Genomic DNA, 18536 nt, shown 5'->3' with positions numbered 1-18536 from the left:
AGAAAGTTCTAACTAATTATCTAGCGAATTATTAATTATTAAAAAATAAAAAGCAAACAAAAAAACAAATAAGAATTAATAAAAAAAGGGAAATGATCAACATTATTAAATAAGGTGCAAATTTAGCTAAGACTGCTGGAAGACAATCTGCTGTTAGATAGTATTTAATATCTGCTAATCCTGTCACTAAGTTGGGTTACGTCAGCACCTACAAGTACACTAGTTTAACTTAAAAGTTTTAAGATTAATATTCTAGATGCAAGGAAGAAATCTGTCAAGGAAGTTAATTTTTAAGAGATTACATCTCTTAATTATCCTAGAATGATAAGAAACTTTCCAAAAAGAATTACATCACTTTTAAGAGAAATATAGACTCCGCCGAAAGCATAGATGTTCTTATTTAGTATCTTTAGCCTCTCACTTAGAATTTGCAAAGTCTTAACTCTAAAAAGCAAAAAAGAGTAATGAAATTAATTCTTCTTGTTGAAAACAACTTATTGTAACAAGCAGGAGCTTAATTAAACTACAGCAAAAGCACACTTCTTGACTAGGAATCAATTGTTAAGCGCATTAATGCCTTGAAGAGCTACATGGCTGATTCTGCTCAAAATAAGAATATTTTATTGCAAAAATAAATCACTCCCATTTCAACTATTGAGAACTTCTACACATTAAAAGAGAGCATCTGCAGTCAACAATTAAAAAAGCTTCAGCGCCAATAAATTGTTCTCAGCTCTTTCAAGACTCTCACATATTTAACAATCCCAACAATTTTCTACATACTCCCATACTCCTCTATTCTTTTCCTCCATCCTTATGCTGGTGAAACTTTCTATCGCTTCTCTCTACTAAGCTTAAGATAAAATCAAAAAACAGGTATTTTGATTAGCTTACTCTTAGGAGGTAGTCTTAGTCTGGCTTTCTACAAAACATATTCAGATATATATGGAGTCTATGAAAGAAATGTCCGTCCATCAGCTATTACACTTTGATTTTTAAATAATTAAATAAAAAAACATAAAAATTACTAGAATAGTTTATTAAAAACTCAAAGTGAGTGAATGAATAAATGAAAAAATAAATATATAAATAATTAAATCAACTAAGAATCTAATAGTTCTAACATTAAAGATGCCAAGGTGAGAATAGAAAGTAGAAAAAATAATTGAGAATTTAAAACTTTTTATCTGATCTTAAAGAATAAATAAATAAATAACTTACTTACTTACTTAATTACTAACAAGCAATCTTTAATAAATGAAATATTTAAAATGAGTTGACTATAATTAATTAAATCTTGGAAAAATAAAATAAATATGTTCAGCTTTTCAAAAATTCTTTTTTTACTATTATAATAAATAAATAAATAAATTTTAATTACTGTTTTTATATATAAATAATTATACTTTGTTTTATTTTCTTTTCTAAATAAAAATAAATGAGGACTTTTTTCTAAACAAAATTGATTTTTTCTATTTTTTAATTTTAAGAATTAATATTTAACTCTATTACTATTTATACTTTATGTAAAACTTATAATTCATAGATTCTTGCTAGGCTTAATATAATATCAGTTTATTTATAAAATTTGAGATTTCATATTAATAGTTTTCAATTAATTACTTGTAAGTCTCTATATTCTTATTTATTATATAAAGTTAAACTTAAGAAAGAAAAATAAGGTTTTTAGCACTGTCACAAATTCATAGATTTTTAAGTAATTGATTTTTATTTTCATGAGTTCAAAACCTGAATTTCATTGATTAAATTTAAGGAATATTGTATAAAACCATGCTAAGTTTAAAACAAATAAATATAGCTTCAAATACTATAAATATGCCTAAATTAACAGCTCCATATGATTTTCATTATTTATTTGGATGTTAATACACTTCAGTTTTAACAATAAAAAATGTTTGTATAGATTTATTTCAAAATCACATTTTAAGGAAATAAAAGCTAGTGATTTTTTTCAATTAAAATTAAATGAAATTTTTAAAGATTTTTACATAAAAATATTGAATTTTCTTAATTTATTATAAACCATAATATAAATTTTTAGTCATTTTAAATATATTTACATATGCATCTTAAGTAATATTTTTAACTCACTCCTTGGAATTCGGAAATGCTATCATCTGAAGGCCGAGATAACGCGGACTTACAGTATTGTCAGTGCTACATTTTAAAATTAATTACTTCTTATAAATCCTTACTTCTATAATTAATTTTCAAAATTATCTTTCTATTCAAAGCAAGATATATCTATAAAGTAAATTTTATCCAGCAAAACTATTCTGAAAATACCTACATTTATTTAAAATATTAGATTAAATTTCAATAGCTTAAAAAAAATTACTTAAAACATATTTAAATTACTTTAAAATTTATTTTTAGAAATTAAAAACTATTGAAAAAATTGAATTTATCATTTTGTTTTATATTTGGAAAAAGTTATATATAGAAAAATAAATTTTTTCTATATGATTTAAGTTAACTTAGTCAAAAATTTAATGCGAAAAATAAAAAAGTTTAGACAGAAAACTTTGGAGAAATCATAAAAAAGTTTATAATTCAATAAAAAACAATTACAAAAAATATTAAATAACCTTAATAATAAGAGTTAAGTAGAGGTAAATTAATAATTTCTGATCAATAATGAATAGTAAAATGACAACTGCAAGTAAGAATGCAAATAAGGTTTCAATGGCGGATAAATATAAGGAGTCAAATACACATTTTATCCTAACATAATTTTAAACTATTTTAGTTGCTGTGTTTGTGACTGGGATGATGCAACTCTCCAATCATTTATCAATATATCTTATTTACTATTGCCCTATCTACTTTCTTTTGATGGCTTTATATTATTTTATTTGGTGGAGAAATAACTAAATTTATTCTCCCTGCTTTAACCTTTATAATTTTTTCTTATTTGTAATTTGTTTATCTGTATTTTATGGAGTCTTCTTTGGTGTATTTCATAACACTGCTAAGATAGAGTTTTAAAAAGCACAAAATTGCTAAATAATTGGTTAATACAAAGCAAAAACTGGGTATGAAAATTACTCGCTACTTTATGTTAACTTTGAATATGAAGGTTAATAATATTTGGGACAAGCTTGTGCTTCAGATTAAAACTAAGGGAAGATAGCACAATCCATTTAACCTTATGTATTTTTCTAGAAATAAAGAAGGTAATTTATATAAAACAAAACTTAAAAAATAAATTACAAATAAATTTAAAAAGTTGCATGAATAATTCAACAATCTATGGAGATGAAGTTGCTCAAACTGCCGTAAATTGTATGAAACTTAATTTATTTGCATATTTTAATTATTTTTTTAGTAAAAAGACTTTGTACCTAGTTTACTTCAGTTAAAATTGCTAGCTGGATATGCATTCCATAGTATTATGATTTAGATAAATATTCTTAGCCTCAAACTTGCTATATTAATTTTTATGGAGGAAGTGATTCCTAAATAAATAGCCTTAACAGATTGACTTTGAAAGATCAATATGATTTTGCTTTAGTTTCTTTTGAATAATATGCTTATTTTCCATAAATTGATTTAGTTTGCTTAGTCATCTTTACTTACTACACTTGGCTCCTGAGTTTGAATTCTATTTTTCAATATTCGTCTTACTATATTCTAAGAATAAATAAATCAAAAGTGGTTGTAATACCAAAAGAATAAGTTTAAGTTCAACAATATGAAAGATCAAAATCTTTTAATTAGGATGAATAAGACAATGTATTTCCAAATTCACATAAAAATAGTTAAAATATAATTCAATTTAAATTTAGATCACAAAATCTTAATGAAAAATAATCCCCTAACTTAAAATACTCACTTAACCAAATAAATTATCTACAATAAAATAGCACTCCTCAATAATGAGAAATACAATTAAAATTTAAACATAGCTAAAATTAATAATTTAATAAATTTAAATAGTTAAAAAATAAGTTTTCTTGAATATAAAATTAAATTTATAGTATTATTATGGTAAATCTGTAGTGAAAAAATCATTAATTTATTAAAAATATTAGAAATAAATATTTATTTTTCTATTATTGAGTAAATAAACGAGTAATTGTTTGTATAAAATAATAATTAAATTTATCAATTCAATCAATTTTATGACAATAAATACTGAATAATTCAAATATGTATTTACCTATTACATATTATTCATTGAAAAGCTCTTTAATTTATAATTATTTTAATTTAATAAAATTATTTAAGAATAAGTATAAATGAGCATATTATCATTTTTCAAAAATCTATTTAGGTTTTAAAAAATAAGATTTTAGTTTCAATTCAAGCCCAATTAAATTAAATATTTTAAGACAAAAAGTTTGTGGATTAAAATTTTAATTAAAAACACAGATTAATTATTGTATACTATGAACATTCATTCTTATATTAATAATTTTTTTTTCAAACTTTCTTTTTTACCATTTTATACTTTACATTAGAAAAAATTTTATACATTAAAATAATTATGTTTGAATTAATGAAGACTTATAGTGAGTTGTTTTTTAATAATCCTTTTCTTAATAGCTTAAAATTCAAAACAATATGAATGATTTATTTAATTTATCAATTTTATTTTAATATTAATAATTAATTTTTAAAGAAAAATCAACTAGATAAATTAAATACTAGATCATTTAAAGGATAATCATTAACAAAATATTTAATATAATTTTAAAATTGCTACAAACATAAATATATTTATTTATTGCTTGCTTTAGTTACTAAATTATTTTTATAACAAAAATTAATTAATATTTATTCTAAATAGAATATTATTCTTGAATATTTGGCTGTTGGAGTTAAAAATTAGATTTTTTTTTTGATTAGGAGTAATAACATTATTTTAATTTAGATATTCTTTTTGAATTTTTTTTCAGTTGAAAATCTCATAGCTTTGAATTCAATCAAACAATTATTCATTCATTTGATTATTAATTTTGTAATTAACTTGATTAAATTATCAAAATTCAAAATAGTGTTAAATTAAACTTGTTATTTATATTTATTAAAGCTGGTACAAACAGCCATTCCAAAAATATTTTGTTACAAATTTGTTCATTATTATGATATTTATGCGAAAGAATCTTCAACAACAATTTCAAAATGATACTAAAAACTTGACAGATAGTGCAGGGAAAAGTATGGCAATTTCCAAGCTATAATTGAATAGCGAGCCTAAGATGAGTCTTTCATCGATGATAATGTAGAGTTAAAATAGTATAAATGAAAATACTTGTTTTGATCAACAAAACTTGCACTACGATACTTAGAGTAAAATAAATTACATAAGTGATGGAACTGACTATAATCGATAGGTCCCCAATTTTATTAATAGTGGTAAAATTATAATAATTGTTTATATCATTAATTATTGTATTTATAAATTAATATTTGATATAATTTTGCTTCTTTTTATATAAAAATGAAGAATAAAAGAGAAACTATGAAAGGAATTAAGAGTTAGAAGAAAACATTCATCGATAGGCAAACTAGACAAGGTATTAGAGTTTATTTAAGAGATTTTTGTAAAGAGAAAGATTCGATACAACTTTGAGCCAATCAATATAAAACAGTGTCTTTAAGAGCTAATAAAAAGATGCTGAGATGAATAGGATAAAAGAGTTTCTGATTGCTTCAGCACAGCAAGATTAACAAGAAAGCAATTAAACTACACTTACTAACTAGAATAACCTTTAGAATAACATGACTTTAGATGAAAAAATTATTAAAATTTCAGAAAAAATAGAAAAAGAGTTTGAAAAAGATTTGTAAACTATATAAAAATCATCGCAATAATTACTTTAATAGTAGATAAATACTTCTTCTTCAGCTAGTCCTTCTGTCTATGCAAGATCTTAAAAAAATACAAACAGGAGATATTAATTGGAATACAATAGTTAAATGCATTCATCAAAGCAGTCACCAAAGAACACAAATTACAGTTAATTCGAATCAAATGAATACCCAGTGCATTCGAATATAACAAGATAAAGCATAAACTACTAGAATGAAGCTATTTCTACAGCAACTGCTGCTGCAACTGTTGATGATGATAATAAATACTATTCAAGCATAGTGAAATCTGATAATGAAACTTCACAGATTAACATTCAAAAATTATAAAAAGAAAACGAAAAGTAAATTTAATAGTTAAAAACATCTAAAGATGAAGATAGAATTTTTAACGAAATCCTTGGAAGGAACAGCTAATATTTTGCAGAATATGAATAAAATAAGGTCAATAAAATCAAATAAATTAACTAATCCCATGACAGAAGTCTATAAGAAGACACTAACTTTTTAAATAAAAACACAACAAACTTAGAATTCTCAATTACTAAGAACAACGAAACAGATTTCCTAACTAAAAGAAATAGTCGTCCAAATTCTAATAGACTTTTGTAAAGGAGCGATTTGTAGGTTTTCGCAGAAATATTGGAAAATAGCTATGCAAATTAAAACAAGGTAGGTATTGTAAATTCCACATCAGTATCTAACACAAATACACACGTGAATTGTAAAGATTCGATTGGATAAACTACTACACTTACTAACAATCATATTCCAAGCAATTTTTAGCTCGAAAAATGTACAGGAAGAAGTTCTCCTGAACACTCACTCTGCAAAAGAAAAAACAGTAGATCAAGTAAGAATTCTTAATTTTAAACAAGGGAAAACACAAACTGTATGGTGTCTCGCTAGCTCTCTCCTGAAAACTATTAAATAGAGTAATATAAAGGTAGCCATAGCAACTCCTAAATGTCTTCTTAGTAAGAAGAGAGCAATATGAGCTATGCAAATATTTCAAAAAACGAAGTTAACTGCCTCAAATAAATACTCATGCATGATCTCAATTATAATAATATCAATGGTTCTTCTATAAATTAGTATGACAATAAAAGACCTCAACAAAATAAGGACTATAACTAAACTGATAATGTTTCAGACGTCTCTTCAGTTGAGTAGGCTAATTAAGTAAATATTCATTTTTATAAAATAAAACTTAGATTTTTTTTTTTTTAGCAATTTATTAATATAGAATTAATTATGAGAATTTAAAATAAAATAACTAATTCAATTTTTTACAATAGTTATTTAGCAAACAAATATATTAAAACATTAAAAAAAACCGAATTGCTATTAACTCAAATTTAATTTAATAGTAACTAATTAAATATCATTAAGATTCAATTTGATAAATAATTAATTAGAGCGATTAAAATTATTTTTATTTATATATCAAAGTAAAATATTTGATCTCTTGTTTTTTTTATAAGATTGAATTAAATCAATATGAATAAACTATTGAAATTTTATTGTATTTTTCAAGTTAAAGTATTCTCAATAAAAAAAAATAAAATACTGTCTTAAATGATTCATCTTCCTGCTTTCGATTATTATTAACTTAAATTAAATAAATAGAAAAAAGAAATAAATTGATTTTATTTTAAAAAAAGAGAGCTTTTGATGGTTATCACGATAGTAGTGATAACAATGGTATTTAGATAAATCAAACTATTTAAGAGGTAAAATAGGAAGAGGAGGAAGATACTATTGGCAATTTAGAGAAAGAAGAATCGTTACAAATATAAAAAAATGGAAATTATAGCTTTTATTAAAATAATATTATACAGCCTAGCTTTAGGATATCAGATTCAAGCAACAAAAAAAGTGTTATTACTCCTCTAAAATAGCAAACGAAAAGCCTAAGCTACTACTAAAAAGGAGAGAGCTCTGACCAAGAATATGATTATGAATAGATTAAGGTAGACAATAAGGATTCAAGAAAAATTCATAATAGTGACTTGTAGGATTCAAGCAGAGAAACCAGGTTGAAAAAGATTTAAAATACAGACTATGAGTCGTCATGCAACGATATTTCTGCTTTAAGTTAATTGCCAAAGACACAACAAAGTAACAAAAGTCATTCCCATAAAAAAATAAATAGTAATCAGAAGAGAGAGAAGCCGTTTCTGACACTAGAGGATGAAGATGATGAAAATTAAAATGATAAGTAGGAGAGCAAAAACTAGTTGTATAATTAAAGATAAACAAAAAGTTTCAGTTAAGATAATAAAGAAAACATCAATAGTTTTTAAGAGAAAAACTCTAATTAGAGAATAAAAGAAAATGCAAGGCAATTGAGTATAGAAAAGAATTTTAAGGGTGAGTAAAATGATGAAAGTTAATCCCAATGTGTCAACTAAAATAATAATTTAAATAATAGCAATTATGAAGTTACAAACTAAAATAACTTCTAAGATTAAAATTAAGAATACTAGAAATATTGTTATTATTAAAGTTAACTTGAAAATGATTAGTTTTATTACCCATGCAGTCACTAAAGATCTAATTAATGTTACTAATTTAATTTCAATTAAAAATCCACAAATTTACTCAGCTTATAAGATTAAAATAACTAAGATCAAGAAAATTTAATCAGCTAAAATAATTAACCTGCTTAATTGTAAAAAGAAAATAGTTAGATCAATTTCCACCACCATACTAGAAATAAATCTGACTTAAATTCACATTACACATAAACTAAAAGCAACTATCAAAAAAAGAGAGACTATCCTTCAGTAAGGCTAAGTTGGAACAACATAAGCACTTAAAAAGAAAGATAAAATGAAGGTAATTTAAGTTAAGATTTTTATTGCTACAATGATATAGTGACTGAAAATAAGTAAGACCAAAAAGAGCACATTTAAAATATCTTAAAAGAAAAAATGTAAAACAGATTAGATTACTACCAGAATGGTAACTTGTAAAAATTGATAATCGAAAAAGAGAAGCTTGCCCTTAATCTAATAGAATAAAATAATTTAAGAGAAGCTATTCGTATTCTAGACAGCTTTTTGAAAGAAAATAGTGATGATATTCCAACCTATGATCCCCACAAAGTGTAAGATATATTTTATTAACTTGATGAAAAAACATCTAATATCTTACAAAATTTATTTATTTATTAATTTATCAATAAGATATTCGATAAATTGTAACAATATCATAAATAGAATTTTATACTTTAATTTAATTAAATGTGATTGGTTGATTCATTTACTCCTTGAAATTATTATTTAAAAAGATTTTCTTAATTTTTTATCTGTAAAATTAGTTTATTATCAATCAATCAATCAAACAAACATCATAATTTATTTGAGAATTCAATTTGATATTCATTTGAGCATAAATGAGAAGTTTACACATTGTTACAAATGTTTATACATTTTCTGAAATTAATTTTTTAAACTTACTCCTCACACTTTTAAACAAACAATAAATAATTTTGTAAAATAAGATATATGTATTATCTCCTCATAGAATGTCTCTACAATTCTTAAAGGCTAATAGATTTGCAGAGAGTGTGCTCACTGTTCTACAATTAATACACAAATTTTAAGTAAAATAATTATTTCACTAACTTATAGAAAATTACAACTAACGTATATATTTTTTATGATTAATTAGATTTGAAGACTCAAAAATTTTAACATACTGCTTCAAGATATTTAATTATTACGCTTCTTCTATTTTAGAAGAGGAGAGTCAATAGGAAAAATGTATAGTCATTTTATAAAAACTCCTTGATCTGACAAGAACACATAAAAATGGATTGCTTGATGTAGAATCTAAAAAGCAGCAAATTCAGTCACAAGAAGAAATAGAAATAGTCATGAAGCTAGTTTAATGCTTTATGAAAATAAAAGACTATAAATAGGCCATAAAATATCTTAATGAAATCATTCCAATCCTCAAAAATCATTAAAATACAAAGTAAATTAGTTTCAATAAATGCTATTTTAATTCTAAAATATTAATTAATATCTGAATGAGAACGAATAAAAAACAATAAAAAAATAAAAAACTTCAATTCTTTTTTTAAATAAAATCTTTACTACTCAAAAGTATTTTTATTTACATTTTCATAAAATAATAAATAAGAATATTACTTATTTAAATATAAATTTTGTTTTTAATTCAATAAACCCTCGCTAAATCCCTAAAGAATCTTAATTTATTTAAAGTAATTTAGTGATAAATAAAGCACTTGACTCCAAAGCCTACAATTCAATAACTAAACATTTTTTTATTTAAAAATACCCATACAACAAGCATCATACTTAGCTATTTTGTTTTTTTAACATAAAAATATCTTTTATTTTTAAAATGCACCTTTCGTGATTTCTGTTAATTATATTTACTGCATTATTTTATCAATATATTATTATTATTTATTTAACTATAATAATAAATATAATATGATTAATATTACATACACTATCATTTTACAAGATATTCTTAACAATTTATATGGTGAAGCATTCGTTTTGATAGCTTTATAGTAAATAATCAATATTTAATTGCTGAATTAATTGTAGACTTTTAAGATTCAAATATGATTTAAAATATTTAAAAATGTAGACTTTAATTGATAAAATCTAAAATATTTAAAAATGTAGACTTTACTTGATAAAATTTAAAATAAAACATAAATGTCTAACAATAAACATAAAAAAGCAATATGAAAATCTATAAAATAACCAAACTATCTAACCAAATTATATTTTAATATGTAGTCTTTAAAGAGTTTTTAAAAATTTGCTATTTATTCTAATCATAATTTGAAATTTAAATAAGAAATAGAGAAATTACGTATAGCAATCAAATAGATTAAATAAATAAGGTTCAAAAATTTACATGAATTTTATTTTTAAAAATGAAGATAAAGCAAAACAAAAAATACTTGTTAGTTTTCTTATGTTTTTAATTATTTTTTAGAGAAAAACATAAATTGAATTATTAACACTAAGATTATCTTTATCAAAGATATTAAATTTTGCAATAAATTGATAAGACTTTCACATATTGTAATCAAAATATTAATTAAGCAACTAAATATTTTAAGGTAAAGTAAAAGGATTAAATATTTTATGGTTAGATTTTTTCTAGAAAAGATTTTATTATCTTAAATATTTAAATCACTGTAATTAAATTTGTTTATTTGCTTGCCTATCATTTAACTTTTTAAGATTCTATTTCAAGATTTATTAGAATAGAAGACCTTCTTAAACATAAATTTAAATTTTGAAAATAAGGAATTATACTAATAATAAATCTAAAATAGTACTAATTATAAGCATTACTTTTACATCTTTAAAGCCAAATACAATTAAATAAATAAATTGTTTTATCAGATTCTTTCAGAAAATAAATTACTATTTTTTACTCAATCAAAATCAATTAAAAATTGAATTTTTTTCTATTTTAATAAATCCAGGATACTTCTTGCATTCAAAAGAAAAGCATAGTGCTTTACCCTACTCCATTAGGAGTCTGAAGCTGAAAAATAACTTGACGAGGCTTTAAAATATTCAGAATTACAATTTAAAATTCATAGAAAAGAAGACTTTGTTACGCTATCTGAAATCTATGAAGAATCAGCCAAAATAAAATCCAAATAGAACAATTTTGTAGAATCAGTTGAGAAGCTTCAGCATGCAATAAAAATTCTAAAAAATTTGGATGATTACAAATACTAAGAAAGGATTGCATTGCTTCTAGCGGAATAAGGAAAGTTCCTTGTTAAAATAGAAGAATATTAAGCAGCATCTTCTAATTTTTTAGATGCGTATAACATAATCATTTAGCTTAAAGGCAAGTATTGCTAATAAGCCACTGATTGTTTGCTATCTATTGCAAAGATTTACTATAAACAAAAAAAGTAAATTTTTATAAATAGTTTTCTTTACTGGTTTTTTGAACTTACCTATAAATATTTAATTTACACACAAATTTATGCCAATTTTATAATTTTCTTTATTATTCAAATTTTATATTATTTTTAATCTTTCGTTCTAACTGAGAATAATGCATATGAATTTAAAATCTGATTGTTATAGCACTTTTTAAGCTTACAAAATCAAATTTCTTCTTTATTTATAGGAAACTTATATCATTACTTTAATTATTGATTGATTTAATCAAGTTAAGGCTAAGCAAGTTACACTTGAATTTAAGAAAAGCTAATAATTAATCCATTAAATATATTTATTGATTTAAAAGTATTAACCATGAATTTTGCAAATTAAATACTATGAATATAATAATTAAATAATCATTCAAGCAAAAACTTCAACCATCTAAAAATATTTTAAAATTTGATATTAAATTCTTTAAATTAAATGAAAATATACATTTGAAATTATATTGAAAATTTTATTCTTCTTAGTTGTAATAAAGCATTCCAATTCTTAAAAGAAGTTGGTAATAACTAAATAGTTTTTTATAGATTTTTCAATAAATGATTTCAATTAGAGAGTCATTTATTCATTTACTTATTTTTAAATATAGACTAAATTCAAGTGTAGAAATATATGAAGCAGTCTTGCAGATGTATTAAAAAATGAGTGTAAAAATTTATGATATAAAGCACTTGAAGATAATCTTAATCATATTGGAGCTGTGCTTAGAAGCATAAATAAATGAAAAATATGAATTATATGAAAATAAATTAAAAGAAATTATAAATGAATACAAAAATAAAGAAAGTTGCTTCATTATTGCAAACGAAGTAGGTAATTTGCTAAGAAAATTCAAATTAATTGATGGTTCGATCTATTACTATTAAAAAGCTCTATAAGAAATATATCCAGAACTAAAATTACAAGATAGTACTAAGAATTAGCTTATTTTAGTAATGTGTAATCTTGCTAGTTCGCTCAGTGTATCCTAGAAATTCGTGCAATCTCTTTAAATGTACGAATAGGCATTACAAGAATGCATTAGATTTCATGGAAAGGAAAGTCATCAAACAAAATAAATTATTGAAAGCATACAAAATCTTCGTTCTATTATACAAAAAATATCCTAAAAATGAAAATAAATTAAATTAAATTTACCAAGATTTTTAAAAATTCAATTCAATCCAGCATAAACATGCTACTAATTACTTTGCCTAAAGAGCTCTGTAAAACATATAATAGCCAATAAAATTTATCAATTGATAAATAGTTAATTGGTATTAGATTTAAACAGAGAAATATCAATATATAAATAATTAATTAATCATTCAACCAATATTTGTATTTATCTATTTGCAACCAAAAACGCAAAAAATTACATCATTAACGATTAGTTAATATATAAAATCTCAAAATATTTATAGTATTTATGTATGTTTCTATTATACAATCTAAATCTTATGAATTATATTAATTTTTATTTCATTAGGTCTATAATGTTACAATTACTTACCTTATTAAATTAATTATTTAAGTTTTTTTAAAAGCCATTTATTTTTTTTACCAAAATAAATAAAAAACATAAGCGTTTTGTTATATTTCTTAAGCGAAATTGAATTTCACATCTTCGTGTATATTGGTTAGAATAATCAAATTAGCATCATTTTATTGATTTATTAAATCTATTCGATTATTAAAAAGCTTTTAATTCAATTTTTACCATTCACTTTGATAGGTTTTTTATTATTCAAGGTATTTATATATATTTCCTTATAGATAATCATTAATATTTCAAAATATTTGTCCAAAACCAACGCTAAAATATACTTACAGCCATAACTTAAGTAAGAATTAAATATTGAATTCAAGTAATAAGGTAGATTCAAAGCATATTACCTATTATTCAATTTTCAAGCTTCTATTAAGTGTCTTTACCCTTATCTAATAATTATTTAGTGCTTCTAACTGATAAACCAATTCTAAAAATAGTAATTCCACTTATTACTAAAACTAAAATATATAATAGTCAATTTTGAAGGACTAATCAATATCCCTTATGCTTAATTAAACTTCATATTGTTTATTAGAATAGTATTAATGAATTTTTTTTATTCTCTTGCAATTTTTAGCATTTATATTAATATAGAATTTTATTGTATTTTCGAATCAAATTAAAGTTAAATAACGCATTCTAATATTTATTAACTTATTTCAATAAAATAAAAAATATTATTTCAAACTGATTAATAAAATCTAACTTAGCGTTTGGCAAATACCATAAAAAGAAAATACACTAATTAATTGATAAATATATAGATAGATAAATACATAAATAAAAATAAATAAGTAAATAGATAGGAGGCTGGGTATTAATTAGAAATATTCTTATTAATAATTCATTCAAATTTCATTAAATATTCATGAAGGTATTATTTAGTTAACATAACCGAATAAATTACAGACAGCTTCGATAAAGAAAGAAATAATTTAAATTTTTTTGAGAATCTAATTTCAAATTAGAATCTAAAAAGACTTATGTTACAAGTTATTATAATTAATACGTTTATTTAAATATTAAAGTCTTTTCTGATATGTGTTCTAAAATTTAATAATGTAATTGATGAAGGTAACAAAATGAATAAAAGCAAGAAAAGTAATAAAAAACATAGAAATTTCTAAATGTAATTAAATAATTTGTGTAAAAATAAAGATAAATACATCATTTCTTTTTATTTTTTTACAACAATAAAATAAGTAAACAATCATCAATTGATAAAAAACAATCAATTCAGTTTTTTAATTAATTCATTATTTTTAAACAATCAAACAACGATAATGACTATATTATTTTTTAAAATCTTTTATCTAACGATTAGGAGGAGAAGAAATTATTTTCCATAATCTCACTAAATAGTATTGTGATTATTAAAACTTGAGCAATTGAAATATATTTGTTAAATGAAGCTAAAGTATTATAGTTTACAGTGATAAATATTATTATTTAGTTTTATATTTTGTTTTTTTTTTTGTTAGAGGGTAGAGTCTATTTTTGAATAGGTTTAATTTATGCCTTTAGTGATATTTACTTAGAGCTCTAAATTTAAAATATTGTAAGCTTATTAATTTCAATGAGAACTCTATGAAAAATAGCTAGTTCAACTGTAAAAAGAATATTTTTAAAACAGGAGTATAAATTTAATGTATAGGTGATAATTGTATTTATATTTGATTAAATGAATAGTAATAGAGAAATATTTATACTTATGCTTATACCAATATAAGCTAGAACAGTCCACATTTTTTACAGTAGTTAATACATTGAGCTTACAGGAAATAAAAATGAATATATTTATATTGAAAATTTAAATACTAGTAAATATACTCATATTCTATTTGATTTTTTGATTTATAATTCATTTATTATAAAACCCGTGCAGTTAAAACATAAATTACTTAACCAGCTCGCTGATAGTGCTATTTAAGCTATATCTCAATTGAGGTAAAAAGCAGATTTAAATGAAGAAGGTTAAAGCCAACTTTTGCAGCTATTTTAATTTTTATTAACAAATCTATCTCAATTATTATAATAGCAAATGCTTTTATAATCCATGTTTACAGTTTTGAAAATATAAACATTTAGAAAGAAAGCATAAAAACTCAAATTAACTTTAAGGCTTTTCTAAATTCCTTTGTAATTTAAATGAATATTTGTATAAAAACATAATTTAATGATTTGAAAATAGTTACTATTTATGTATTGTAAACTACTGAAAAATTATTTGAGGATAGCTAATACTATTGTAAGTTACTATAAACATTTCAAATGTAGTCTGTAAAATTTGATTTTAGATTTTATTTGATTTGAAAAGCAATAAAAAACAATATAGATAATTTGTTTCTAAAGATCCTCATATATTCTTTTATTTTTAAAGATTTATTTAACACATGCTAAATATTTTTTGAATTTCTCTCAAATCTATAAATGCTAAAATTGAGACTGCGTTAAATAAAGTATTTAGTTGTTGAAATTTAGTGGATTTTATCATAACTGAGTAGTGCTTTTAGAGTTTAAATCCTATATAGAGTCAATTTATTTGCATGCTTATTCTACATTTATCAGAATCGATCAAACTACCTCTGCGGCTGGCTCTAAATTAAGCTATGAAAATTATAAATAAGAAAATAAAGTGTCAATATATTTGAGAAATTTAATTAAGAAAAGTTTAATGAAAATATCATTCATTTGATGGATGATGGTATTTTATTATTGGTATTGCTCTGCAAATTAATTGAATGCCTTTCTATGCTTATAATTATTTATCAATTATCGTTTAGTAGAGTACTTGGTCAGATTCTCTGTAATTTAAATTGTTGGATATACTAATAAATAAATTAGCTTTAGTTTACTCTTTTAATTCTCCTTTCAATATGAATTAGAAAGTATCTTTTATATCAACGAAATAATATTTGACAGAGAAAAAAAATTAATTGATATTGATTATTATTTTTTCGTTTATTTGAATGTTATTATATCTGAATTGATTGAGCCAGATATTTGGATAGTTTACTATAAAAAAGATGAGTATTCTTTAAGTATCAGAAAAATTCACCTAATAAAAGATGATATATTTGCATTTATTAACTTTTGATTTTATCTGATATGAAAGAATAGACTCAGAAGCCTAAAGTTACTCAATATTCATTATTATTAGAAAAGGTTGTGATCAAGCAAGTTAGTTAAATATCAAATGACCTTTTGATGATTGATTATGAATTAATTAATTAATTAATTACCCCCTATGCTCCCCAAACAAAATTCATACAATTTTTAATTAATTTTTAGCTAGTAAAATTTTCGGCAATAATTTATAACAAAGTAAAATCTTTTGATTGCGTAATTGCAATTAGAAGACATTCAAAGAAATAATATATCCAATTATTCAAAAGCTGGCAAGCCCTTTTTGGATATAATTAATTAATTTAATTAAATTAAAAAACAAAAAAAGTAAACATAATAAAAAATTAACTCACAAAAAACAAAACAATCTTTAAAAAATAAAATGAATTCCAACTAAGCCACCTTCAAGAAACCTGAAATCGTCTTTTAATTTTATGAGTCTGAAATGGAAGAAGACTAATAAATCGAAGATTAAATTGAAGACTTCTAAACTAAAATTCTTGGTATGAGAGTTAAGACTACTAGAAATATTACCCTCAACTTTAAAAGATAAAACTCTAATGAAAAAATAAATTCTTTCCACAGTTTGGAATCTTCTCAAGAATAAAATTATTGAAAAAAACATATTAATGCTTTGAACCTCATCCAATATAGGCTCAAATCAAAATATTTTATGAAGACTAGAACAATCAATCACTTATATTATAAATTAAACTTGAACAAATTTTAAAAAAATAATTTCTCAAATAACTAACTAACTATTAAATCAAGAATCTCATCTTTCTCTAATCAGTGTCTCCAAATAAAAAAGCTGGCACATTCGTTCATTCATCCAAAATTTATCAAACAACCAATATTAATACTAAAATTTATTCTAAACAATTTCTCATTTGATCAATCAAACAAAATTCTAAATAAATCTTCAATAAATTAAAAATCATACATTCATTTACTTAAAAATTAAATCACTAACCTATGAAAATATTAAACAATTCATATAAATTTATTTGTAAATAAGGCTTATATATTTATTGTATTCTTATTGATATACAATTCTTAAATATTCAACTATTTCATTCATTCTCTCTTTCTCAATTTTTAATTGATTTATATCCACAATCTATTAATTAAATACTAATCGCAGTTTTGCACTTAAAAGCATGGATTTTTAACATATCTAAGCATATTCTCAAAATTAGTTGTTAATAAACTTTACATGTTTGTTTTATAACTATTTAAAGGTATTTATAACTTTTATTTTTTTATTTTACAAGAAAAAATAGCAAATAGAACTTTGATTTTTGTTAAAAATTGTAATTTAGAAAACATTTTATTAAAAAACAGGCTTTCAAAAATTAATTATGTAATCCCCTTTTACTTATTTTTCTCAGGTTATTTAAGAGAGAGATTTGTTTTGAATTTTGAAAATTTTTCTTTACAAAATTGTAAAATTATAATGAGAAATCAACCTATAATCTATTTATAAATTGATCAATGAACAATATTTTCAAGATATTTAATTTAAATTACAATATGTTTCTTCAAATATTTGAATGATTCTAAAGCTTTTATTTTATTTGATAATCAACTCCAACTAATTTAAATTAACAAATATTTCTATGAAGCACCAGTAAAACTAGATGACTTGCAAATTTTTTTTTTACCACTACTTATTTTATTGTATATTAAATTGATTAGCAATCAAAGAATATTTTTTTAAAAATTAACTTAACTAATAAGTTATTTAGCTTAAACATCTCTAAAGAATTAATAAAAATCAAAGTCTACAATAGAAATTGAAAAATGTTTACTATTGTATTTTCATTTTATGCCATCAAATAACATTAATATCCAAAATATTTAAAAATTTTTTTATCTTTAACAAAATGCTATTAGTTGTGTAAGAATATATCATTTTATGTTAGGAATAGAAAATTTAAAAAATATAAATATAATTCAGTAATTTTTTTTACTATTAAATGAATATATTTAAAATTTACATCTATTTTCATCACTTGAGATTTCTATATTTTTAAAGAAAAAATTAGATCAATTTCTTAAATGAAAAT

General features: G+C 22.1%; 4 protein-coding genes across 4 annotated transcripts; all 4 read left to right on the top strand. All coding sequences in view use genetic code 6, as the record gives it.

Moving 5' to 3' along the window:
- Nucleotides 1-92: 92 nt before the first annotated feature.
- TTHERM_00812890 (transmembrane protein, putative) lies at nucleotides 93-992 on the top strand (the record flags this gene model as incomplete). The annotated part of the gene is made up of 1 exon (XM_001008617.3): nucleotides 93-992. One exon carries the CDS (start codon nucleotides 93-95, stop codon nucleotides 990-992), a length of 900 nt encoding a protein of 299 aa, XP_001008617.1.
- A 1678-nt stretch (nucleotides 993-2670) lies between these two features.
- TTHERM_00812880 (transmembrane protein, putative) lies at nucleotides 2671-3505 on the top strand (the record flags this gene model as incomplete). Its single annotated transcript, XM_001008616.2, has 3 exons — nucleotides 2671-3197; nucleotides 3251-3306; nucleotides 3357-3505. 3 exons carry the CDS (start codon nucleotides 2671-2673, stop codon nucleotides 3503-3505), a joined length of 732 nt encoding a protein of 243 aa, XP_001008616.2.
- Nucleotides 3506-5006: 1501 nt separating this feature from the next.
- Nucleotides 5007-12925, top strand: TTHERM_00812870 (hypothetical protein; the record flags this gene model as incomplete). Its single annotated transcript, XM_001008615.2, has 7 exons — nucleotides 5007-5382; nucleotides 5474-7020; nucleotides 7503-8950; nucleotides 9347-9448; nucleotides 9517-9822; nucleotides 11327-11770; nucleotides 12400-12925. The coding sequence occupies exons 1-7, from the start codon at nucleotides 5109-5111 to the stop codon at nucleotides 12923-12925; spliced, it is 4647 nt and encodes a 1548-aa protein (XP_001008615.2). The 5' UTR covers nucleotides 5007-5108.
- A 3846-nt stretch (nucleotides 12926-16771) lies between these two features.
- On the top strand, nucleotides 16772-17083 carry TTHERM_00812840 (hypothetical protein; the record flags this gene model as incomplete). Its single annotated transcript, XM_001008612.2, has 1 exon — nucleotides 16772-17083. Exon 1 carries the CDS (start codon nucleotides 16850-16852, stop codon nucleotides 17081-17083), a length of 234 nt encoding a protein of 77 aa, XP_001008612.1. The 5' UTR covers nucleotides 16772-16849.
- Between the last annotated feature and the right edge of the window lie 1453 nt (nucleotides 17084-18536).

This window comes from Tetrahymena thermophila (assembly GCF_000189635.1).
Source record: "Tetrahymena thermophila SB210 genomic scaffold scf_8254799, whole genome shotgun sequence".
Classification (NCBI taxonomy): Eukaryota; Ciliophora; class Oligohymenophorea; order Hymenostomatida; family Tetrahymenidae; genus Tetrahymena; species Tetrahymena thermophila.
This window is presented reverse-complemented; position numbering and strand designations above follow the sequence as displayed.